General features: G+C 49.6%; 2 protein-coding genes and 1 long non-coding RNA gene across 7 annotated transcripts; 1 reads left to right on the top strand and 2 right to left on the bottom strand.

The window, feature by feature from the left end:
* Positions 1-247: 247 nt before the first annotated feature.
* On the top strand, positions 248-1,657 carry LOC134862802 (uncharacterized). 2 transcript variants are annotated; one of them, XR_010165551.1, is made up of 3 exons: positions 248-414; positions 909-975; positions 1,079-1,657. It is a non-coding gene; the product is annotated as an uncharacterized LOC134862802 (long non-coding RNA). The 2 variants fall into 2 exon arrangements; XR_010165550.1 differs by having other exon boundaries at positions 255-592.
* On the bottom strand, positions 1,595-9,329 carry LOC134862771 (acidic leucine-rich nuclear phosphoprotein 32 family member E-like). The gene is made up of 7 exons (XM_063880855.1): positions 9,133-9,329; positions 6,996-7,145; positions 6,764-6,886; positions 2,822-2,975; positions 2,388-2,530; positions 2,242-2,305; positions 1,595-2,016 (listed from the first exon to the last, which is right to left on the bottom strand). Exons 1-7 carry the CDS (start codon positions 9,313-9,315, stop codon positions 1,937-1,939), a joined length of 897 nt encoding a protein of 298 aa, XP_063736925.1. The 5' UTR covers positions 9,316-9,329; the 3' UTR covers positions 1,595-1,936.
* A 486-nt stretch (positions 9,330-9,815) lies between these two features.
* Positions 9,816-20,043, bottom strand: LOC134862737 (mothers against decapentaplegic homolog 4-like). 4 transcript variants are annotated; one of them, XM_063880802.1, is made up of 10 exons: positions 19,970-20,043; positions 19,004-19,243; positions 13,680-13,857; positions 13,264-13,605; positions 12,693-12,803; positions 12,242-12,295; positions 11,765-11,948; positions 11,437-11,605; positions 11,216-11,288; positions 9,816-10,990 (listed from the first exon to the last, which is right to left on the bottom strand). In XM_063880802.1, exons 2-10 carry the CDS (start codon positions 19,241-19,243, stop codon positions 10,764-10,766), a joined length of 1,578 nt encoding a protein of 525 aa, XP_063736872.1. In that variant the 5' UTR covers positions 19,970-20,043; the 3' UTR covers positions 9,816-10,763. The 4 variants fall into 4 exon arrangements, with proteins under 4 accessions (XP_063736872.1, XP_063736874.1, XP_063736873.1 ...); XM_063880804.1 differs by having other exon boundaries at positions 9,816-10,966; XM_063880803.1 differs by having other exon boundaries at positions 12,705-12,803.
* Between the last annotated feature and the right edge of the window lie 2,732 nt (positions 20,044-22,775).

Genomic DNA, 22,775 nt, shown 5'->3' with positions numbered 1-22,775 from the left:
AGAGTGGCTCAATTAACTGTGTGTGTGTGTGTGTGTGTGTGTGTGTGTGTGTGTGTGTGTGTGTGTGTGTGTGTGTGTGTGTGTGTGTGTGTGTGTGTGTGTGTGTGTGTGTGTGTGTGTGTGTGTGTGTGTGCGTGCGAGAGAGAGTATGTGAACAACAGCTTCAGTTCAGACCTAACAGCAGAATTTCACCTGTCTGTCTTCCTGTCTGTCTCACTCTGTAACTTCCTCATCAGCTGCTCATGTTCATTGGCCACAGCGGAGTGGATGACGTCACCAGCCACCTCCGCGTCAGCTGATGGAGGAATGTAAACAGCAGCAACAACAGCGCAGTGAAACTCTCGGGGCAGGTAGTGAGGACGTAATCCAGCAGCTCACAGCTCAATGTCCGGGCTACAGAAACGCTCCTTCACGGTAACATGTCCGGGATTACACCATCGTTAATTCTCATACAGAGCATCCCCCCCCCCCTTCTTCTTACGCTCAGAGTAGCGTCCCTGTCCGCCCGAACGCTCGTGATGCCGGGGAGAGCGGTGTTGTTGTCCGGGATATGCGAGTGCACGGCTCCGTAAAACACGAGGCTGCTCTCACGGTACTCCCACTGGGTCTTTGTCAGCAGAGGAAAACATGAGAGCTAAATAATAACTGAATAAAACGTGTTTATTTTACTTCAGACAAAAACTAGAGTGTGTTAGAGAGACCTCAGTGACCCTGTGATGTGTGTTCACAGTGGCGGTATATATATCATATATATTCAGTCAGACCTCTTTTTGAGTCTTCAAACACAGATTTAATTTAGGGGTTTTTCTCATTCAGACAAGAATATTTATTATCTGTTTTCCACATTTGATCAGCCTCAACGTTTATTTATTGTTCATTTATTTCATGTCTTTATGTTCGATCTGCAGTCCTCCACAGCTCTGTGGCGCCACCAGCTGGTGAACACATAAAACACAGCCTGATAAATAACAGCAGGTAAACATTTCATCACCTTTCCAAATATACTGAAGGAGTTTTCTCTGATGTTCATAAAACTATAATTAAATCTCATTTATTTGCAGCATCTTTTCTCTTACAGTGAGGAGAAGCTGCTCAAACACCTGAGAATTAAAGCCGCGCGAGCTGCAGCAACACCCTGTCTCCACGGCAACGGCGTATGATGACACCCCATAATGGTTCTTAGATATTGTGAGGTCTGCAGTTATCAACATGTGAAGTTTTGGGTAAAACATCCCATAATATTCTGTTTTATAGCCGGGCTACACTGAGACCAGGTTAATGATGCGACCAATCAGAGCCCCTGAATCACCTTCATTAAATATCATCAGACATTCACCTGGTGAGGGAGGCTGTGGCTCAGTGGGAGGGTGCGCTGGTCTTCGGATCAGGGGAGCACTGGTTCAATCCCCCCTGCAGTCAGCATGTCGTTGTGTCTCTGGGCGAGACACACCCCCTCCTGAGGGTGTTGTCCTCAGTAATGAGAGCATGTAAACCAATATCCCTATGTTGTGTGTATCCTGTGTGTTCCCTGTTGACCTCTGGTCTTTGACCCTGATGGGAATGATGGGAGTGATGGGAACGAGGACGCAGCGTCTGAGGTTTGATCCGTTTTTATTGAAAACAGCGACACAAGACGAGAATAAAAAAATAAAATGAACTCGGAGAGGTCATGATTCACAACAGAGACCGGTCTATGTACAGAGGCAGGGCCGCACACCGCAGAGGATCATGGGTATTGTAGTCCTCTCAGACAGCACTGGGTTAGTCTGTGAACAGGAAGTTAAACTACGTCGGCCAATGAGAGCTAGGATAAAAAAGGTTTGGGGTGAAATCTAAAATGTTTGGTACAGAGGAAATGATCGGCCAGTCACATCGCAGCTGACCTGACATGGCAGTCTGCGGCCCTGAGGTCCCCAGAGGGAGTGGGTGTAGTTAATTATTCATCATCGTCATCGTCACCATCGTCGTCTGCCTCCCTCTTCCTCTTCTCCCCCTGAGCCTCCGCAGCCTCGGCATCTGACAGGAAACAGGAGACAGATTTCACATTAAAAGCCTCTTCCTCAGAGACCAGGGAACAGATCCCCCCCACACTGTGGACTACACACCTGTAAGGGGGGGGGGACACGTGAAGGAAAGTGAGATCAGAGATTTTAGTCAGACCTGAAACTCAAATATCCTCTTCTGTAAATAAAAATATATAAAAAAGGAGAAAATAAACTTTATTTAAAACTGAACACAAACCTCCGTCTTCCTCCTCCTCCTCCTCCTCCTCCTCCTCAACGTAGTCTCCATCGTCCTCCTCATCCTGAGAGAGACACGATGTTAACACTGCTGTTTCTGGTAAACTCACAGCCCCCCCCAGTGCTCACAGAGTAACCCCCCCTCACCTGGATGCCTTCCTTCATCAGGTAAGACAGCCCCACCTCCCCCTCCTCCCCTTCTGAGCTCTCATCATCGTCTTCATCGTCATCGCCGCCGTCGTCTCCATGGGGACCGGCCACATCATCCTCTTCATCCTCGTCATCGTCATCTGGAACAAAACCGTATTTAGTTTTCATAAAACTTAGAGACACAACAGAGCCGGCTGACCAATCAGAGCACAATGGGCTCTGGTTTCAGACGGAGGGTGAGCAGAGGTGCTGCAGCACAGGCAGTCTGAACATTTCAAAAACTTTGATTTCTTTCTGAAAAATCTCAAAACGTTGACATTCATCTGAAGATCTAAACGTCATTTCTAAATTCAGACTTCAGAAAATGTCAGCAGTTCCATGTCCTGATATCGGACCGTGAAATAACAGCAGAGGTCTTAAAGGCGTCGGACCGTTGTCGGAGTCGGGCAGCTCGTTGTCCTGCTGGTCGTAGCCGTCCAGGTAGCTGATCTGAGGCAGCAGCTGGAAGACGCTCGGCCTGTAGTCCTGCAGGGAGGACACCTCACAGCTGTACAGGTCCAGGCTCTTCAGGTGCTTCAGGCTCTGCTGCAGAACCACAGGGGAACACAGGAGAACAGGTGAGGAGGAGAACAGGTGAGGAGGAGAACAGGTGAGCAGGAGACCAGGTGAGGAGGAGAACAGGTGAGCAGGAGAACAGGTGAGCAGGAGACCAGGTGAGCAGGAGACCAGGTGAGCAGGAGACCAGGTGAGCAGGAGACCACGTGAGGAGGAGACCAGGTGAGGAGGAGACCAGGTGAGCAAAAGAACAGGTGAGCAGGAGAACAGGTGAGGAGGAGAACAGGTGAGGAGGAGAACAGGTGAGGAGGAGACCAGGTGAGGAGGAGAACAGGTGAGGAGGAGAACAGGTGAGCAGGAGAACAGGTGAGCAGGAGAACAGGTGAGCAAAAGAAAAGGTGAGGAGGAGAACAGGTGAGGAGGAGAACAGGTGAGCAAAAGAACAGGTGAGCAGGAGAACAGGTGAGCAGGAGACCAGGTGAGCAGGTGAGCAGGAGACCAGGTGAGGAGGAGACCAGGTGAGGAGGAGACCAGGTGAGCAAAAGAACAGGTGAGCAAAAGAACAGGTGAGCAGGAGAACAGGTGAGGAGGAGAACAGGTGAGCAGGAGAACAGGTGAGCAGGAGAACAGGTGAGGAGGAGAACAGGTGAGGAGAACAGGTGAGCAGGAGAACAGGTGAGGAGGAGAACAGGTGAGGAGGAGAACAGGTGAGCAGGAGAACAGGTGAGCAGGAGACCAGGTGAGGAGGAGAACAGGTGAGGAGGAGAACAGGTGAGGAGGAGAACAGGTGAGCAGGAGAACAGGTGAGGAGGAGAACAGGTGAGCAGGAGAACAGGTGAGCAGGAGAACAGGTGAGCAGGAGAACAGGTGAGCAGGAGAACAGGTGAGGAGGAGAACAGGTGAGCAGGAGACCAGGTGAGCAGGAGACCAGGTGAGGAGGAGACCAGGTGAGGAGGAGAACAGGTGAGGAGGAGAACAGGTGAGGAGGAGAACAGGTGAGCAGGAGAACAGGTGAGCAGGAGACCAGGTGAGCAGGAGACCAGGTGAGGAGGAGACCAGGTGAGGAGGAGACCAGGTGAGCAAAAGAACAGGTGAGCAGGAGAACAGGTGAGGAGGAGAACAGGTGAGCAGGAGAACAGGTGAGGAGGAGACCAGGTGAGGAGGAGAACAGGTGAGGAGGAGAACAGGTGAGCAGGAGAACAGGTGAGGAGGAGAACAGGTGAGCAGGAGACCAGGTGAGCAGGAGACCAGGTGAGGAGGAGACCAGGTGAGGAGGAGAACAGGTGAGGAGGAGAACAGGTGAGGAGGAGAACAGGTGAGCAGGAGAACAGGTGAGCAGGAGACCAGGTGAGCAGGAGACCAGGTGAGGAGGAGACCAGGTGAGGAGGAGACCAGGTGAGCAAAAGAACAGGTGAGCAGGAGAACAGGTGAGGAGGAGAACAGGTGAGCAGGAGAACAGGTGAGGAGGAGACCAGGTGAGGAGGAGAACAGGTGAGGAGGAGAACAGGTGAGCAGGAGAACAGGTGAGCAGGAGAACAGGTGAGCAAAAGAAAAGGTGAGGAGGAGAACAGGTGAGGAGGAGAACAGGTGAGCAAAAGAACAGGTGAGCAGGAGAACAGGTGAGGAGGAGAACAGGTGAGCAGGAGAACAGGTGAGCAGGAGACCAGGTGAGGAGGAGAACAGGTGAGGAGGAGAATAGGTGAGCAGGAGAACAGGTGAGCAGGAGAACAGGTGAGGAGGAGAACAGGTGAGGAGGAGCAGGAGAACAGTTAAGGAGGAGAACAGGTGAGCAGGAGAACAGGTGAGCAGGAGAACAGGTGAGCAGGAGACCAGGTGGGAGGAGAACAGGTGAGGAGGAGCAGTAGACCAGGTGAGCAGGAGAACAGGTGAGGAGGAGCAGGAGAATAGGTGAGGAGGAGCAGGAGACAAGGTGTGGAGGAGAACAGTTGAGGAGGAGCAGGAGAACAGGTGAGCAGGAGAACAGGTGAGGAGGAGAACAGGTGAGCAAGAGACCAGGTGAGCAAGAGACCAGGTGAGCAAGAGACCAGGTGAGCAGGAGAACAGGTGAGGAGGAGAACAGGTGAGGAGGAGCAGTAGACCAGCTGAGCAGGACAACAGGTGAGGAGGAGCAGGAGAACAGGTGAGAAGGAGCAGGAGAACAGGTGAGGAGGAGAGGAGGAGCAGGAGAACAGTAGAACGGGTGAGGAAGAGGGAGAACAGGTGAGGAGGAGCAGGAGAACAGTAGAACAGGTGAGGAGGAGCAGGAGAACAGTAGAGGAGGAGAGGAGGAGCAGGACACGGTAGAACAGGAGAGGAGGAGCAGGAGAACAGGTGAGGAGGAGCAGGAGAACAGTAGAGGAGGAGCAGGAGACGGTAGAACAGGAGAGGAGGAGCAGGAGAACAGGTGAGGAGGAGCAGGAGAACAGTAGGACAGGTGAAGAGGAGCAGGAGAACAGGTGAGCAGGAGAACAGGTGAGGAGGAGCAGGAGCAGGAGAACAGGTGAGGAGGAGAACAGGTGAGAAGGAGCAGGAGAACAGGTGAGGAGAAGAACAGGTGAGGAGGAGCAGGAAAACAGGTGAGGAGGAGAACAGGTGAGCAGGAGAACAGGCGAGCAGGAGAACAGGTGAGGAGGAGGAGGAGGAGGAGGAGAACAGGTGAGCAGGAGAACAGGTGAGGAGGAGCAGGAGACCATGAGAACAGGTGAGGAGGAGCAGGAGACCAGGTGAGCAGGAGAACAGGTGAGGAGGAGCAGGAGAACAGGTGAGGAGGGGAACAGGTGAGAAGGAGCAGGAGAACAGGTGAGGAGGAGAGGAGGAGCAGGAGAACAGTAGAACGGGTGAGGAAGAGCAGGAGAACAAGTGAGGAGGAGCAGGAGAACAGTAGAACAGGTGAGGAGGAGCAGGAGAACAGTAGAGGAGAGGAGGAGCAGGAGACGGTAGAACAGGAGAGGAGGAGCAGGAGAACAGGTGAGGAGGAGCAGGAGAACAGTAGAGGAGGAGCAGGAGACGATAGAACAGGAGAGGAGGAGCAGGAGAACAGGTGAGGAGGAGCAGGAGAACAGTAGGACAGGTGAAGAGGAGCAGGAGAACAGGTGAGCAGGAGAACAGGTGAGCAGGAGAACAGGTGAGGAGGAGAACAGGTGAGGAGGAGCAGGAGACCAGGTGAGCAGGAGCAGGAGAACAGGTGAGGGGGGGAACAGGTGAGAAGGAGCAGGAGAACAGGTGAGGAGAAGAACAGGTGAGCAGGAGAACAGGTGAGCAGGAGAACAGGTGAGGAGGAGGAGGAGAACAGGTGAGCAGGAGAACAGGTGAGGAGGAGCAGGAGACCAGGAGAACAGGTGAGGAGGAGCAGGAGACCAGGTGAGCAGGAGAACAGGTGAGGAGGAGCAGGAGAACAGGTGAGGAGGGGAACAGGTGAGAAGGAGCAGGAGAACAGGTGAGGAGGAGAGGAGGAGCAGGAGAACAGTAGAACGGGTGAGGAAGAGCAGGAGAACAGGTGAGGAGGAGCAGGAGAACAGTAGAACAGGTGAGGAGGAGCAGGAGAACAGTAGAGGAGGAGAGGAGGAGCAGGAGACGGTAGAACAGGAGAGGAGGAGCAGGAGAACAGGTGAGGAGGAGCAGGAGAACAGTAGAGGAGGAGAGGAGGAGCAGGAGACGGTAGAACAGGAGAGGAGGAGCAGGAGAACAGGTGAGGAGGAGTAGGAGAACAGTAGGACAGGTGAAGAGGAGCAGGAGAACAGGTGAGGATTATAGATGCAATAATTAATCTCCTTAAGGAGGACTGAATTCTTCTTCAGGTGGACAGAACTCTTCCTCACCAGCGTCTTGATGCTGCTCAGTTCCTTGATCTTGTTCCCGCTCAGGTTCAGGTACGTCAGGTTGGGACATTTCTCTGGCAGCGAGTCCAGACCTCCAGAGATCACATTATCACTCACCTCCAGCTGACACACACACACACACACACACATACACACACACACTTAGTCCACCTCTTCCTCCCCGCCGTCACTCATATTTATTGTACGGTATATTGAAAGTGTTGAAGCGTACCTTGCTGAGTTTGGGCAGGGGGGGCAGCCTGGACAGCGAGCTGAGCCCCACATTCACCATGCTGAGGATCTCCAGCCCAGAGTACTCCTCCGTCAGACCCTCCACCTCCCCGTCACTGGAGCGGCAGTTATCCACCACCAGCTCCGCCACCTGAACGCCGACAACAGGAAGTCACATGAGCACAACAACAACAACAAGTCATGTGATATCTACAATAATACAGTATCTAAACAGCATAAATAATTAAAAGTCCTGCATACAAAATCCTTATTTAGTTCAAGTACAAAACGTTTTACGATCATGTATATCTTCTTGTATTTTATATTTTAAATAATATCCACTTTTATTTTGTGAGCTGTAGTTTAGTCTCCAGTGTTGTATTTAACAGATGTTAACAGATTTTTTGTCATGGTCAACTTTTATATTTTATAGTTCTGTTTAATTTTCTACTTTGAGAGGTTTAAATTTAATAATTGTTTATTTTCTACTCTTATTTGTAATTATGTGCAATACTTGTTGCTGCAACAAAAACATCTCCAGATTTGGGATTAATAAATATATCATAACCTATAAAACACACACAAAGGTACATTTAGCTGACAGTACTTTAAGATAAGATGTACCTTTATTAATCCCCGTGGGAAAACTCAAAAGTTTATGCAGCAACATTTTCAGAGGAAAAACAATAAAGATCAAACAAGGATATGAAATAAAAATAACAAATAAACCGAAGTGAGATCTGAATGCAGGACTGTGACTAGCGATGCAGTATTTTGGTACTGGTTCTGGTATGAATTCAAGCCTCTGAACGCTTCCTCCACACGGTCGGTTCTGCTGAAGCACCAGCACGCAGTGGGAGCAGGACTAATGTTCGGATCCGGTCTGAATACAGAGCTGCTGTTGGACAGACTGTGAGCCGATGAGACCAGCAGGGCCTGGACCGTGCAGGTGAACCCGGGTGTTTCTGTGAACAGCTCTGCTCCCGGTGCATTACACAGTAATACCTTTAATTTGCAGACCGGAGAGCGCAGTCTGGGGTGACGCGCAGATCACACGCACCGTGGATCTACTCAACACTGAAGAGTAATGAGGCAGCTGGACTGCGCGGGAGCGGGGGAATTAAACGCATCTAACTACATCCTGAATAACACGAAGAGTTTTCAGCTCGATGCCGGGATTCAGATCTAAACAGAACCGGATCCAGCTCCGTTGATTCCTGTGAAGCTGCTTCGCTTGTGGCTTCAGATGTGGGCCCACAGAGCATGCGCAGTTCAGTTTCCCTTAAGCCCCGTCTCCTCTCGGTCTGTATTCAGCTTTTAGTGCACCTTCACTTAGAGACGTATACTTCTACGGAAGGATGAGGGCCATCGGAGAATTCTGACCAAAAGTTTTTTTTTAAAAGGTTTTATTTCTGAGAATCACAGAAATGAGACTTATGGTCAAATACATTGTAGCGACACAAAAAGGACATGAGCCATAACCCTCTTTCTTAATGCAAGTCAATGGGGAAATTCATATTTGGCCAGAACGACATCAGGAAAACGTTTAGCGCAGTTTACAACTTTTACACCCTAATGAATTAAACAAGGGAGGTAAAGCAGTTCGTGCTGGGGAGTAAACAACTGAAATCTGAATTCAAAGAAAATAAGTCAGAATTTTGACCAAAAAAATAACATTTATTTTGTTCAGAAAATATAATCCTGACAACTCTAAAAAATAAATAAAGTTACCCTCATCCACTCGCATCTCTTTCCCAATGTGAAATAACATGGAGTCTTTTATTGTTATTTATTTAACTTCGGTCGCATCCCGGGAGCTGCAGTACCACCGTTTGGCCACAGCGGACATTACAAACGAATATCTGCTTCTACGGACCGAGCTCTTCCTGCCGGGTGAAGCCGACCCGACGCTCCCGGTCCTCCCCCCGGTGGAGCGGAGGCTGTGAGCCCGGCAGGTTACAAAGGAGGGTTAGGGTTATCTCCACCCGGGTCCCCCTTAACGAGGGACCGAGAGAGAGCCCTCCATGTTGGAGCGGAGGAAGCCGTTTCTGGGTCAAAATGTCGGCTCGATCTCTCCGCTCTCCCGCTTTTAATCTCTCCCCAATCCTGTCCACAAACATGAGCGGTTTGTTACTCACGTCCTTGGGCTTCCTGTTCCTGAGCTCCAGGAGGACCCTCTTCTTCATCTCCATCTTGGAACAAAGCAAAATAAAACAGCGCGTCTCCTCCGCAGATCCAAACAGCACTAAACCTCCATGTTCGCTCGAGCCGACCTCCACCGGGAGACCACGCCCCCACGCTTTATTAATATTCATATACATTCACAGATACTGGCCTGCTATTGGTCAGAGAACGACCCGCTCATCGAGTCCACGCCTCCGCAGGCCATTATGCAGGACACATCGCTACCATTGGGTGGGATTGTAGAGGCGGGACCTACTTTCGACCAATGAGAAGGCGAACATTAAACATTTAAACTTCACATACTCCCACTCTTTGTCCTCATTGGCGCCATATTGTACAACAACAATAATGACTGTTTAATGTAAATAAAAACCACAGATACTTTATTAACTAGTGAATATGTTTGTTTGGGTTCAAATAATCTTCCAAGAACATTATTTCGATAATTCTGAGAAAATTCAAAAGTTAAGCTTAAGTTTTCAAAAACAAAATGTAGATTTGGAGGAAACTTTAAGACTTATATCAACTTTTATTATAAAAATAAAAACTAAATTACATTTGAGTTAATGTATAGTGTATTTGTCACAGAACCAGATTCAGAAACAGGAGGTTAAATAAAGACAGAAGAAGCTTTGTATTTATTGCAAAGGTTTATTCTAACAAGCAGCAGACGGACACCCTTTCAGTATAAAAGCATGAAAACAATTAAAAGTGTTTAAAACGACAGACAGAATAAATAATCTGACAAAGTACACAGGATGTGGTGTCATCAAGAGCGGGAGATGAATCTTTGGTATTTAATGACAATAAATAAAGATGACGTCACTCAGGGTCGGGGTCAGATACAGATTTAGCTTCAATGGGGGGATCTCTTACTGCAAATGAGTCTGATGCTGCTTCATCAATACAGTAAAGTTAATTCAAAGATGCTTTTGAATGTGTGGAAGAGAAACTCAGGGATTTTAGCCTCTGCAGACCATTTACATGCACTAACACCTACAGACTACAGGAGGGAACACCACAGGAAGTGGCACATGTTTTTCAGGTCTGTACAAACTCTACACTTGACAGGAAGATCTGAACTCGGATCTAGAAATGACCTTGTAATCATGTAAACTCAGAATCTGAGAATTCTACTTTTTTCGGAAAAATCTCAGAATGAAAGTTTTTTTATGAGATTTCAGAAAAAAGTCAGAATTTTGTAATTTTAAGAATTTTTGTTTGTAACTTTAAGGTAAAAAATTAGATTGCCTGGTTTTCTGTCTGAATGATGAGATTGAGATTGATGAGAAAAAATACAGAATTTTTAAATATCCAGAAAGAAGTCTGAATGAGGAGCAGCTTCATGCTCGCCCCCCTGGACCAAACTCCATTCAGGAAACATTTTAAAGTTCCTTGCTGTAACGGACAGATCTGACGAAGCTTTGATTCAGTCATCACAGCAGAGTCTCTGGTCCCTCCCCACCGGGTAATCAGGGAGGAGGCTGCCTCTCTCTGTCTCCCATGTGAACGCAGCATCAGCTTCTGTGATTGTCTGAAGCCAGCCGGAAGTGTGTGTGTGTGTGTGTGTGTGTGTGTGTGTGTGTCAGAGTGTGTGTTCCCGTGCTGGCAGTGTGTGCAGCACCTGGTCCAGCAGCTGCAGGGCTCGGTGCAGGTGGATCTCCATCCAGCAGGGGGTGTCCTTGATTCTCCGCCGGGGGTAATCACACCCCCAACCCTTAACGAAGCTCAGACGCACGATACACAGCCTGCGCAGGTCGTCCACGCCCAGTCCTCCCGGACACACACCTGCAGACAGACAGACAGTCATACCTGCAGACAGACAGACAGTCACACCTGTAGACAGACGTACAGACATACAGACAGACAGACAGACAGACAGACAGACAGACAGACAGACAGACAGACACACCTGCACACAGACGTACAGACAGACAGACAGACAGACAGACAGACAGACAGACAGACAGACAGACAGACAGACAGACAGACAGACAGACAGACAGACAGACAGACAGACAGACAGGTGGTACTCACTGACAGCGGGGGGTCCGGGGTTTGCTCTGACCTGCTGCTGCATCTGTCTGTGGCACTGCCTCAGGTCAAACACCTGCAGAGAGACAGGTGGGGGGGGGGGGTCACAGGTGAGAGGGAGACAGATGGGGGAGCAGAGTTATGATTGAGTGATGTTCCTGATGTTTATCTGAAAGGAGTCACTCTGTGTGCTTTTATTTTGAAGACAGGAAGTGGCCTCTCACCTTGATAGACGCTCCGGGGTAGATCTTGTGGACTCCGTCTCCCGGCGCTCTTCCCGCCTCCCGGTCCAGGTACAGACTCTGGACAAACACTGCATGGTTGCTAAGGCAACGCATCCAGACGTCCCCCCCTCCCCGACACTCCAGCTGCACCCCCCGCCCAATGTGCAGCCTGCACGAAAACAGAGAGCAGAAGAAGAAGAGCGGTCAGAGGACTGCCTGCGTCAAGGAGACAGGGGGGACAGGGGGGACGTGTTGGACAAGTGAGACAGGTGAGACAGGGGGGACAGGTGAGACAGGGGGGACAGGTGAGACAGGTGGGACGGGTCACCTGGCCCGATGGCTGGCCGCGGTGCGGTGGACGTTGCTCAGCTGTCCCAGACAGAATCTGTCTCCCCCGGAAGGATCTACGTAACCGTCCACCGTCACCAGAGGACAGCTGGACAGCACCTTAAACATCTCCCCCACCTGGACGTCCAGCTCGAAGTAGGAGACGGAGCACCAGAACTCCGGACCTGAGGGAAGCAGGGGGGGGGGCACCGGGAGACAATTGAACACAAACAGAGAGACAAAAATTGAGAAAGAGAAGGAATTTAAGGAGACATTTAGATTAGACAGGTGGGGCAGGTGAGACAGGTGAGACAGGTGGGGCAGGTGAGACAGGTGAGACAGGTGGGGCAGGTGAGAAAGATAGGACTGGAGGGACAGGTAAATAGTTTTTAAAGTCAGAACAGTTTTGTATGTTTGTAAAGATGGAGAAGGTGTTGAAGCGCGGACAGATCTCTGTTGCCGTGGAGACAGAGTGTACCTGGGTGGTTGGACACTGGCTGTGGGTACGGAGCAGAGCTGTGATGCTGGGACCCTGCAGGGACACACACTCAGGTAAGGACTCATACTGCAGGTAAGGACTCATACTGCAGGTACTAATACTGCAGGTACTAATACTGCAGGTAAGGACTCATACTGCAGGTACTAATACTGCAGGTAAGGACTCATACTGCAGGTACTAATACTGCAGGTACTAATACTGCAGGTAAGGACTCATACTGCAGGTACTAATACTGCAGGTACTAATACTGCAGGTAAGGACTCATACTGCAGGTACTAATACTGCAGGTAAGGACTCATACTGCAGGTACTAATACTGCAGGTAAGGACTCATACTGCAGGTACTAATACTGCAGGTAAGGACTCATACTGCAGGTACTAATACTGCAGGTACTAATACTGCAGGTAAGTACTAATACTTTGATATTCACATGATCTCATACAGAAGTGTGTGTTGGGGGTGTGGTGACTGTGATGCAGTTGGCTCCGCCCACTCTGTCCTGCAGGGCTGTAGTGGGCGGGGCTAGCACCTGGCCAGGTGTCTGCAGAGACAGACGGAAACAACAGGTCAGTCTCTGTCTCACATCACTGCTACTGCTACTGTTAATGTACTGGACAGGTGTTTACAGGTGTGTGTATAGGTGTTTGCAGGTGTGTATATGTGTGTGCAGGTGTGTGCATAGGTGTGTGCATGTGTGTACAAGTGTGTATAGGTCTGTGCAGGTGTGAGCGGGTGTGTGCAGGTGTGTGCAGGTGTGTATAACTGTGTGCAGGTGTGTATATGTGTATACAGGTATGTACAGGTGTGCATAGGTGTGTATAGGTGTGTACAGGTGTGTGCTGATGTGTACAGGTGTGTACAGGTGTGTATAGGTGTGTGCAGGTGTGTACAGGTGTGTATAGGTGTGTGCAGGTGTGTACAGGTGTGTATAGGTGTGTGCAGGTGTGTGTAGATGTGTATAGGTGTGTGCAGGTGTGTACAGGTGTGTGCAGGTGAAGTACCAGTCTTGGGGGGGCTGCTATATTCAGGCTGGTGTGGGGAGGTGTGTGTGGGGGGATGAGGAGTCTGTGGGGTGTGAGGGGGGTTCGGGTGAGGCGGGGAGGCGTGGTTCTGAGGGGGGGCGATCTGAAGGAGGCCAGGGCCATCGCTGCAGACCCCCCCGCCCCTCCTCCCACAGGAAACAGCTGACAGAGCTGCAGGAATCAGGGAGCTGCTGCCTGGAGGGGACAGGGGCATGCTGGGATACATGGCGGGGTGGGGCTGGCTGTAGGGGTCAGACTGGGGGGGCAGCTGGACCTGCAGACAGTCCTGCAGGAACTCCTCCTTGATCCCAGTCTGAGGACCTGAAGCAAGACATGGACTGTTAGCACGGTCGCACACTAACGATGGGTGTGAACACGTGTCGTTAGCGTGTGACCTGTGTGTGTGGGGGGGGCCACGCGCTCGTAGTGGTACGGGTTCACACACACGCTGTCGTACTTCAGGTCGAAGGCGAACTGACAGAAAGGGGCGGGCCTCAGCTCGTTCTTCTGCAGGTCGGGCCAGCGCCAAAGACGGGCGTAAACCACGTGAGGGAAACCCTTCCTGCCCGCCACCTGCAGACAGAAGAGACAGACAGGTGAGAAACAGGTGGGACACACAGGTGAGAGACAGACAGGTGAGACAGACAGGAGAAAGACAGACAAGTCAGAGAGTTGAGAGACAGACAGGTGAGAATTGAGAGACAGACGTGTGAGATGGACAGGTGAGACACACAGGTGAGACAGACACGAAACATCCTTCTTGGAAATGTTAATAAACTGTGAGAAGAAACTGAGTCACAGTGAGCACAGGTGACCATGGAAACTGTGTGTGTGTGTGTGTGTGTGTGTGTGTGTGTGTGTGTGTGTGTGTGTGTGTGTGCCAGGTGATGTAGAGTTCACCTGCCATGCCAAACCTCGAGCATGACATCATGTCTGACCTCACGTCTGTGTGCTGTAGAGAACCTGCCTCGACAACACACACACACACACCCCCCCGATCCTGGTTCAGTTCAGTCTGAAGCTAAGCTAGTGGGTAACCTTTCACAGTCTAAAGACTCTGGTGAGACTTTAGACTGTGTACACATTCCCGTCTGTCTGCACACACACACACACACACACACACACACACACACACACACACACACACACACACACACACACACACACACACACACACACACACACACACACACACACACACACAGTCTGGCTGAAGTTAACCCAGCCCCTTTCCTGCGTTTCAGACACAACAAGCCTTCCCTTCCTCTCTCCCCCGTTAAAGTGAAGGCGTTTCTTTAATGATCCCATTACTCTGCAGCGCTGCTGTTCGTGTACCTTTCCACACACACACACACACACACACTCACACTCACACTCACACTCACACTCACACTCACACTCACACTCACTCACACACACACACACACACACACACACACACACACACACACACACACACACACACACACGTAGTGGGCCTGTAGTGGGTCTGTAGTGAAGGTGAGTCTGTAGTGAGCCTGTAGTGGGTCTGTAGTGAAGGTGAGTCTGTAGTGAGTCTGTAGTGGGTCTGTAGTGGAGGTGGGTCTGTAGTGGGTCTGTAGTGAGTCTTTAGTTGGTCTGTAGTGGGTCTGTAGTGGAGGTGGGTCTGTAGTGGGTCTGTAGTGAGTCTTTAGTTGGCCTGTAGTGGGTCTGTAGTGAAGGTGAGTCTGTAGTGAGCCTGTAGTGGGTCTGTAGTGAAGGTGAGTCTGTAGTGAGTCTGTAGTGGGTCTGTAGTGGAGGTGAGTCTGAAGTGGGTCTGTAGTGAGTCTGTAGTTGGTCTCTAGTGGGTCTGTAGTGGAGGTGGGTCTGTAGTGAGTCTTTAATTGGTCTGTAGTGAAGGTGAGTCTGAAGTGGGTCTGTAGTGAGTCTGAAGTGGGTCTGTAGTGGGTCTGTAGTGGAGGTGAGTCTGTAGTGGGTCTGTATTGAAGGTGGGTCTGTAGTGGGTCTGTAGTGGGTCTGTAGTGAGTCTGTAGTGGGTCCGTAGTGAAGGTGAGTCTGTAGTGGGTCTGTAGTGGGTCTGTAGTGAGTCTGTAGTGGGTCTGTAGTGAAGGTGAGTCTGTAGTGGGTCTGTAGTGAGTCTGTAGTGAGTCTGTAGTGGTTCTGTAGTGAGTCTTTAGTGGGTCTGTAGTGAAGGTGAGTCTGTAGTGGGTCTGTAGTGAGTCTGTAGTGGGTCTGTAGTGGGTTTCTAGTGGGTCTGTATTGAAAGTGGGTCTGTAGTGGGTCTGTAGTGGGTCTGTAGTGAGTCTGTAGTGAGTCTGTAGTGGGTCTCTAGAGGGTCTGTATTGAAGGTGGGTCTGTAGTGGGTCTGTATTGAAGGTGGGTCTGTAGTGGGTCTGTAGTGAGTCTGTAGTGAGTCTCTAGGGGTCTGTATTGAAGGTGGGTCTGTAGTGGGTCTGTAGTGGAGGTGAGTCTGTAGCAGGTCTGTAGTGAAGGTGGGTCTGTAGTGAGTCTCTAGGGGTCTGTATTGAAGGTGAGTCTGTAGTGGGTCTGTAGTGGAGGTGAGTCTGTAGCGGGTCTGTAGTGGAGGTGAGTCTGTAGTGGGTCTGTAGTGGAGGTGAGTCTGTAGTGGGTCTGTATTGAAGGTGGGTCTGTAGTGGGTCTGTAGTGGGTCTGTAGTGAAGGTGAGTCTGTAGTGGGTCTGTAGTGGGTCTGTAGTGAAGGTGAGTCTGTAGTGGGTCTGTATTGAAGGTGAGTCTGTAGCGGGTCTGTAGTGGGTCTGTATTGAAGGTGAGTCTGTAGCGGGTCTGTAGTGAAGGTGAGTCTGTAGTGGGTCTGTAGTGGGTCTGTAGTGAAGGTGAGTCTGTAGCGGGTCTGTAGTGAAGGTGGGTCTGTAGTGAAGGTGAGTCTGTAGTGGGTCTGTAGTGGGTCTGTAGTAAACGTGGGTCTGTAGTGGGTCTGTAGTGAGTCTGTAGTGGGTCTGTAGTGAAGGTGGGTCTGTAGTGGGTCTGTAGTGAAGGTGAGTCTGTAGTGGGTCTGTAGTGAAAGTGAGTCTGTAGTGGGTCTGTAGTGAAAGTGAGTCTGTAGTGGGTCTGTAGTGGGTCTGTAGTGGGTCTGTAGTGAAAGTGAGTCTGTAGTGGGTCTGTAGTGGGTCTATAGTGGAGGTGACTCTGTAGTGGGTCTGTAGTAAAGGTGGGTCTGTAGTGGGTCTGTAATGGGTCTGTAGTGAGTCTGTAGTGGGTCTGTAGTAAAGGTGGGTCTGTAGTGAGTCTGTAGTGAAGGTGAGTCTGTAGTGGGTCTGTAGTGGGTCTGTAGTGGGTCTGTAGTGGAGGTGGGTCTGTAGTGGGTCTGTAGTGAAGGTGAGTCTGTAGTGGGTCTGTAGTGGGTCTGTAGTGGAGGTGAGTCTGTAGCGGGTCTGTAGTGAAGGTGAGTCTGTAGTGGGTCTGTAGTGGAGGTGAGTCTGTAGTGGGTCTGTATTGAAGGTGGGTCTGTAGTGAGTCTGTAGTGGGTCTGTAGTAAAGGTGGGTCTGTAGTGGGTCTGTAGTGAAGGTGAGTCTGTAGTGGGTCTGTAGTGAAGGTGAGTCTGTAGTGGGTCTGTAGTGGAGGTGAGTCTGTAGCGGGTCTGTAGTGAAGGTGAGTCTGTAGTGGGTCTGTAGTGGAGGTGAGTCTGTAGTGGGTCTGTATTGAAGGTGGGTCTGTAGTGGGTCTGTAGTGGGTCTGTATTGAAGGTGAGTCTGTAGTGGGTCTGTATTGAATGTGAGTCTGTAGCGGGTCTGTAGTGAATGTGAGTCTGTAGCGGGTCTGTAGTGAAGGTAGGTCTGGAGTGGGTCTGTAGTGGGTCTGTAGTGAAGGTGAGTCTGTAGTGGGTCTGTAGTGAAGGTAGGTCTGTAGTGGGTCTGTATTGAAGGTGAGTCTGTAGTGGGTCTGTAGTGAAGGTAGGTCTGTAGTGGGTCTGTAGTGAAGGTGAGTCTGTAGTGGGTCTGTAGTGAAGGTAGGTCTGTAGTGGGTCTGTATTGAAGGTGAGTCTGTAGCGGGTCTGTAGTGAAGGTGAGTCTGTAGTGGGTCTGTAGTGGGTCTGTAGTGAAGATGAGTCTGTAGTGGGTCTGTAGTGGGTCTGTATTGAAGGTGAGTCTGTAGCGGGTCTGTAGTGAAGGTGAGTCTGTAGTGGGTCTGTAGTGGGTCTGTAGTGAAGGTGAGTCTGTAGTGGGTCTGTAGTGAAGGTAGGTCTGTAGTGGGTCTGTAGTGGGTCTGTACTGAAGGTGAGTCTGTAGCGGGTCTGTAGTGGGTTTGTAGTGGGTCTGTAGTGAAGGTGGGTCTGTAGTGGGTCTGCAGTGGGTCTGTAGTGAAGGTGAGTCTGTAGTGGGTCTGTAGTGGGTCTGTAGTGAAGGTGAGTCTGTAGCGGGTCTGTAGTGGGTTTGTAGTGGGTCTGTAGTGAGTCTGTAGTGGGTCTGTAGTGAAGGTGGGTCTGTAGTGGGTCTGTAGTGAAGGTGAGTCTGTAGTGGGTCTGTAGTGGAGGTGAGTCTGTAGTGGGTCTGTAGTGGTCTGTAGTGGGTCTGTAGTGAGTCTGTAGTGGGTCTGTAGTAAAGGTGGGTCTGTAGTGGGTCTGTAGTGAGTCTGTAGTGGGTCTGTAGTGGGTCTGTAGTGAGTCTGTAGTGGGTCTGTAGTAAAGGTGAGTCTGTAGTGGGTCTGTAGTAAAGGTGGGTCTGTAGTGGGTCTGTAGTGAGTCTGTAGTGGGTCTGTAGTGAGTCTGTAGTGGGTCTGTAGTAAAGGTGGGTCTGTAGTGAGTCTGTAGTGAGTCTGTAGTGGGTCTGTAGTGAGTCTGTAGTGGGTCTGTAGTGGGTCTGTAGTGAGTCTGTAGTGGGTCTGTAGTAAAGGTGGGTCTGTAGTAAAGGTGGGTCTGTAGTGAGTCTGTAGTGGGTCTGTAGTGGGTCTGTAGTGAGTCTGTAGTGAGTCTGTAGTGGGTCTGTAGTGAGTCTGTAGTGAGTCTGTAGTGGGTCTGTAGTGGGTCTGTAGTAAAGGTGGGTCTGTAGTAAAGGTGGGTCTGTAGTGAGTCTGTAGTGAGTCTGTAGTGGGTCTGTAGTGAGTCTGTAGTGAGTCTGTAGTGGGTCTGTAGTGGGTCTGTAGTAAAGGTGGGTCTGTAGTAAAGGTGGGTCTGTAGTGGGTCTGTAGTGAGTCTGTAGTGAGTCTGTAGTGGGTCTGTAGTGAGTCTGTAGTGAGTCTGTAGTGGGTCTGTAGTGGGTCTGTAGTAAAGGTGGGTCTGTAGTAAAGGTGGGTCTGTAGTGAGTCTGTAGTGAGTCTGTAGTGGGTCTGTAGTGAGTCTGTAGTGAGTCTGTAGTGGGTCTGTAGTAAAGGTGGGTCTGTAGTGAGTCTGTAGTGAGTCTGTAGTGGGTCTGTAGTGAGTCTGTAGTGAGTCTGTAGTGGGTCTGTAGTGAGTCTGTAGTAAAGGTGGGTCTGTAGTTCCTTTATAGCCCAACGTTAGCCTCCTTTAACTTAGCGGTGGTGACCTGAAGTCATGTGACCGTGCTGTAGTTCCTTTATAGCCCAACATTAGCTTTTTACTTCAGGAATCATAACGTGTTAATGTCTGGAGATTATTCTGCTGAACTAAAGGTTTGTTTGACTCAGAGATTATTTTCTAATCCAGAATCACACGGAGGAATCCCAATGGACCAGAGATGCTGCCTTCACGGACCAACACAGAAACCATCACAGCACCTCTGTGTATAGAATATGAACCTGGTACCTGCAGGCGTCCGTCCAGTGTCCTCTGGATGGTGACGCAGCTGCTGGGGTCACCCCCCCGTGAGGTGACGGCGGTGATCAGGGCGTCCAGCTCGCTCCTCTTCTCCTTCAGCTTCTTCACCAGACTCTCAATGGCTCGCTTGGCGAAGCCCTCATTGACCCCGCCCTGCCGGTGGCTCATCAGGCTGTGAACAATGCTGAGGCAGGCATCCCCACTGCTGGGGGGTGCCGACATCCTCATCTGGAGGAGGGCGAGTGTAAAGTAAGTACATTAACTCAAGTACTGTACTTAAGAACATTTTTGAGGTACTTGTACTTGTGTATTCAATTGTGTTGCTACTTCAGAATCCCTTCATTCTTCCCACAGAGGGGACGTTTTCATTTGTTACAGCAGAAAGAGCCACAGACAGCTTAATGTTACAAAAAGGTAAAACAATACATCCAAAAATTGCAGTTTTACAGAGAGCTAAAAATAGACCTCAGCCATAATGTTAAAAGGAAAGCGCGATAAAAACACAGAAGGGCAAAAACCAAACTACTCAGTGATGAGTAGGAGCTGCTGTAACAGGTTGCCACTCCGTGTGGAGCTGGAAGCTCAAGGACTTACCTAGACACACACACACACACACACACACACACACACACACACACACACACACACACACACACACACACACACACACACAGAGAGACTTTCATCCCTTATTAATACTCTAACATGTTAAAAGTTATTCTAAACATCACACACTGATTCATTCATCCTACTGAGGAGCAACATTGATTAATTGATTGTACAGTGATCAGACAGACAGACAGACAGACAGACAGACAGACAGACAGACAGACAGACAGACAGACAGACAGACAGACAGACAGACAGACAGACAGACAGTAGCATCAACAGGTATAACCCAAAGACAGTATAAGGGTAAAGACAGCGGGAGCAGGCTCTCTCGGTTGCTCTTACCCGGACCGTGCGCTCTGTGGTCGGCTGTGATCTGTCTGTCTGTCTGTCTGCTGACTACATGTCCGCACAGTGAGCCGGGGGGGTGTCATGCTTTGCTGCCAGCCAGACATAACAGGAAGTCAGGCGGCTTCACAGCTTTAGAAAATAAGAGCAGGGAACTTTTGACTGCACTACTTTTTACTTCCATGCAAAGACATGGACACAGCTTCTCTGAGCCAAGGATTTAAATCATGTCGTTATTATAATTCATTTGAATAACTTTATCTCTATTTTATTTTGACAGCTTTAGTTTCTTTTCAGGCTAAGCTTATTATTGTACTACTCACTGAAAAACAGAGTAACTCTTCCACCTGCAGGGGAGAGAAAGTAAAGCCTTTCAAAAAAACTTTTTCCACTAGATAAGTCTCTTATTTTGAAGTTTCGGGCCGGAAACAATGGTCCCATCAAACTTTTTTCCCAAAGTTTGTTTGTGAGCATGACTTCTATGAGCGTGAGACAACCAATTGCTGCCCGCCTGTGTGTCCGGTTGCCCCAGGTTACAGGTGATTGACAGGGGGTCGGCCAGACTAACTTTGGCGTCATCTGGTGGTGAAGAGACAGTGGTTAATTTGAGCCGGATCCTGCCGGAACAGGATCCGGCACCTCTTCATTTTGGCCACCCTGTGTTCCGGCACCTATTTGGGCAGATCCGGTACCTCTCACAAAAAATAAAAATAAAAAAATGGTTAAAATGAAATAAAATATACAGATATTAATTAACAGAAAAAAATCTCAAGAATTTCATGTCGTTTATTAAGATTAAGATTTGAAAGAGTCGGAGATCTGTGTTGACGCACTGAAAAGCTGGACCAACGGACAAACGCGTTCACTTTTGAAATTCGCCACATGAGGAGCACTTCGCAGAGAGGAAGAAACTAATTAAATGCAAGCATGTCAAAAAGACAGTTAAATTTACTGTCTTTCTTCAAAAAGAAGGAAGAGGTAATAGACACTTCAAAACGAGTCAGAAAAGCCTCCACAAGCAGCGACGAGGGCAGCTGCAGCGGTCATGTTGATGGTCAAAACCAGGAGGAGGTTAGCACCGCAACAGCTAGCCAGCTAGCTAACCGACAGCTAGCCAAGCCCGGGCAGGAGGCTGGCACCGTGTCAGCAGCGGGTCAGGTTCACCGCCAGCCGGAGCAGGAGCCAGCTACCGTCGGCCAGGTGGACCACCAACAGCAACCGGTGGGTACCCTGGCATCAACTAGCCCGGTACAACAGCTGGAGCAGGCAAGTGGAACCGCGACATCAGGCTTACAGCAGGAAGAGTCAGTAGGAGAGGAGAGCGTAGAGGAGTGTGGGACGTCCAGCGACAGGTCAGGGATGGGATGCACAACTGCTTGGACAGAAGCTCAGCTAAAAGTGAAGCAGACTTACTATCCCTGGCTTTTTAGCGGAAAATCAGGTTTGGGTTGCACAACGTGTAAGGCGGTGGGGACTTTGGGGGCAGAGAAGACGTCGGGGATGAAACTGGCAAAAGAGTGGGTTTTCTGCACAGTAACCTCATCTGCTTCAGATATTATAAAACAGCAACGCGCACTTAGAAAAAGGGTATTTGAACATGCCCGTACCAAGGCTCACCTAGCAGCAGCAAACATTCTCGAAAAGGCAAAAGTGGACACTTTAGGACAATCTATAATTAATAGTCAGTCTGAACAGATGGCCACTACAGCTCGCGTATTTCGCACGGCGTACAAGGAGGCTAAACGCCACCGTCCCGCATATGGCTTCGAACAGGAGATTGATTGCCAAGAATTAAATGGACTCGATATGGGGAGAATTTTACATTCCAATGTTGCATGTGGAAACATACAGAAACATATTTCTGAAGAAATGAAAAGAAAACTGTTTGAAAAAATAGTACAGTGCACTCCCAAAATCAGTGTAATGCTGGATGAGTCAACCAGTTTAAGCAAAAAGAGCTGCTTGATAATATACATTAGGGCTCAGTTGCCCGATATGGACAAGCCTACAAACATTTTTACTGAACTCGTAGAGCTAGATGATCTAACTGCTCAAGGTATTGTCCACAAACTGTTGTCTGCTCTGGAGCGCCTGCATTTGACACAGGATTTTCTCTCTAAGACCCTCATTGGAGTAACTTGTGATGGTGCTTCGGTTATGTTAGGGCGTAAAAGCGGAGTGGCGAGTCGGCTCCAGGCCATGTTTCCCAACATTACTGTGTGGCACTGCTCAGCCCACAGGCTTGAGCTTGCAGTCGCAGACGTAGTGAAAGAGATGGGTGCTATAAATCACTTTAAATATTGATGGACAAGATATATGCACTGTATAGCACATCTAACAACAATCGAATGGAGCTGAGAGAGTCAGCTGAGAGCTTGGATGTCCAGCTATGCAAAATAGGTCGTATTTTAGACACTAGATGGGTGGCATCAAGTTTTAGAACCGTTGAAGCAGTGTGGAAGAACTACCCAGCACTTTACAAGCATTTCAAAACTGCATCAGAAGATCCCTCCCGTAACAGTGTCACAAGGCAAACATACAGTGGGCTTGCTATGCGCTTATCTTCGCATGCGTTTGTGAACAATTTAGGCATAATGTGCGATGCATTGCAAGAATTATCTGAGCTCTCAGTCGAGCTTCAAAAACGAGACATTACCATCATTTCAGCACACAAGTCAATTTGTCGGGAAATCAGCGTACTTGAGGCCATGTCGGATCGGCCAGGTCGCTACACTGAACTGAGCCAAAGGGGAATTGAGGAAAACTCTTTCCATGGCATCACGCTGAATGGAGGAAAATCAAG

The sequence above is a fragment of the Eleginops maclovinus genome, chromosome 4 (assembly GCF_036324505.1).
Source record: "Eleginops maclovinus isolate JMC-PN-2008 ecotype Puerto Natales chromosome 4, JC_Emac_rtc_rv5, whole genome shotgun sequence".
NCBI lineage: Eukaryota > Metazoa > Chordata > Actinopteri > Perciformes > Eleginopidae > Eleginops > Eleginops maclovinus.
This window is presented reverse-complemented; position numbering and strand designations above follow the sequence as displayed.

Coding starts and splice junctions, on each gene's coding strand:
- LOC134862771 (XM_063880855.1), bottom strand. CDS start 9,315: ATGTATATGAATATTAATAAAGCGTGGGGGCGTGGTCTCCCGGTGGAG. Junction 2,306..2,387: donor TGATGAAGGAAGGCATCCAG/GTGAGGGGGGGT, acceptor TGTCTCTCTCAG/GATGAGGAGGACGATGGAGA. Junction 2,017..2,241: donor GGAGGAGGAGGAAGACGGAG/GTTTGTGTTCAG, acceptor GTTTCCTGTCAG/ATGCCGAGGCTGCGGAGGCT.
- LOC134862737 (XM_063880802.1), bottom strand. CDS start 19,243: ATGAGGATGTCGGCACCCCCCAGCAGTGGGGATGCCTGCCTCAGCATT. Junction 12,804..13,263: donor TAGCAGCCCCCCCAAGACTG/GTACTTCACCTG, acceptor CTGTCTCTGCAG/ACACCTGGCCAGGTGCTAGC. Junction 11,606..11,764: donor GCGGCCAGCCATCGGGCCAG/GTGACCCGTCCC, acceptor GTTTTCGTGCAG/GCTGCACATTGGGCGGGGGG.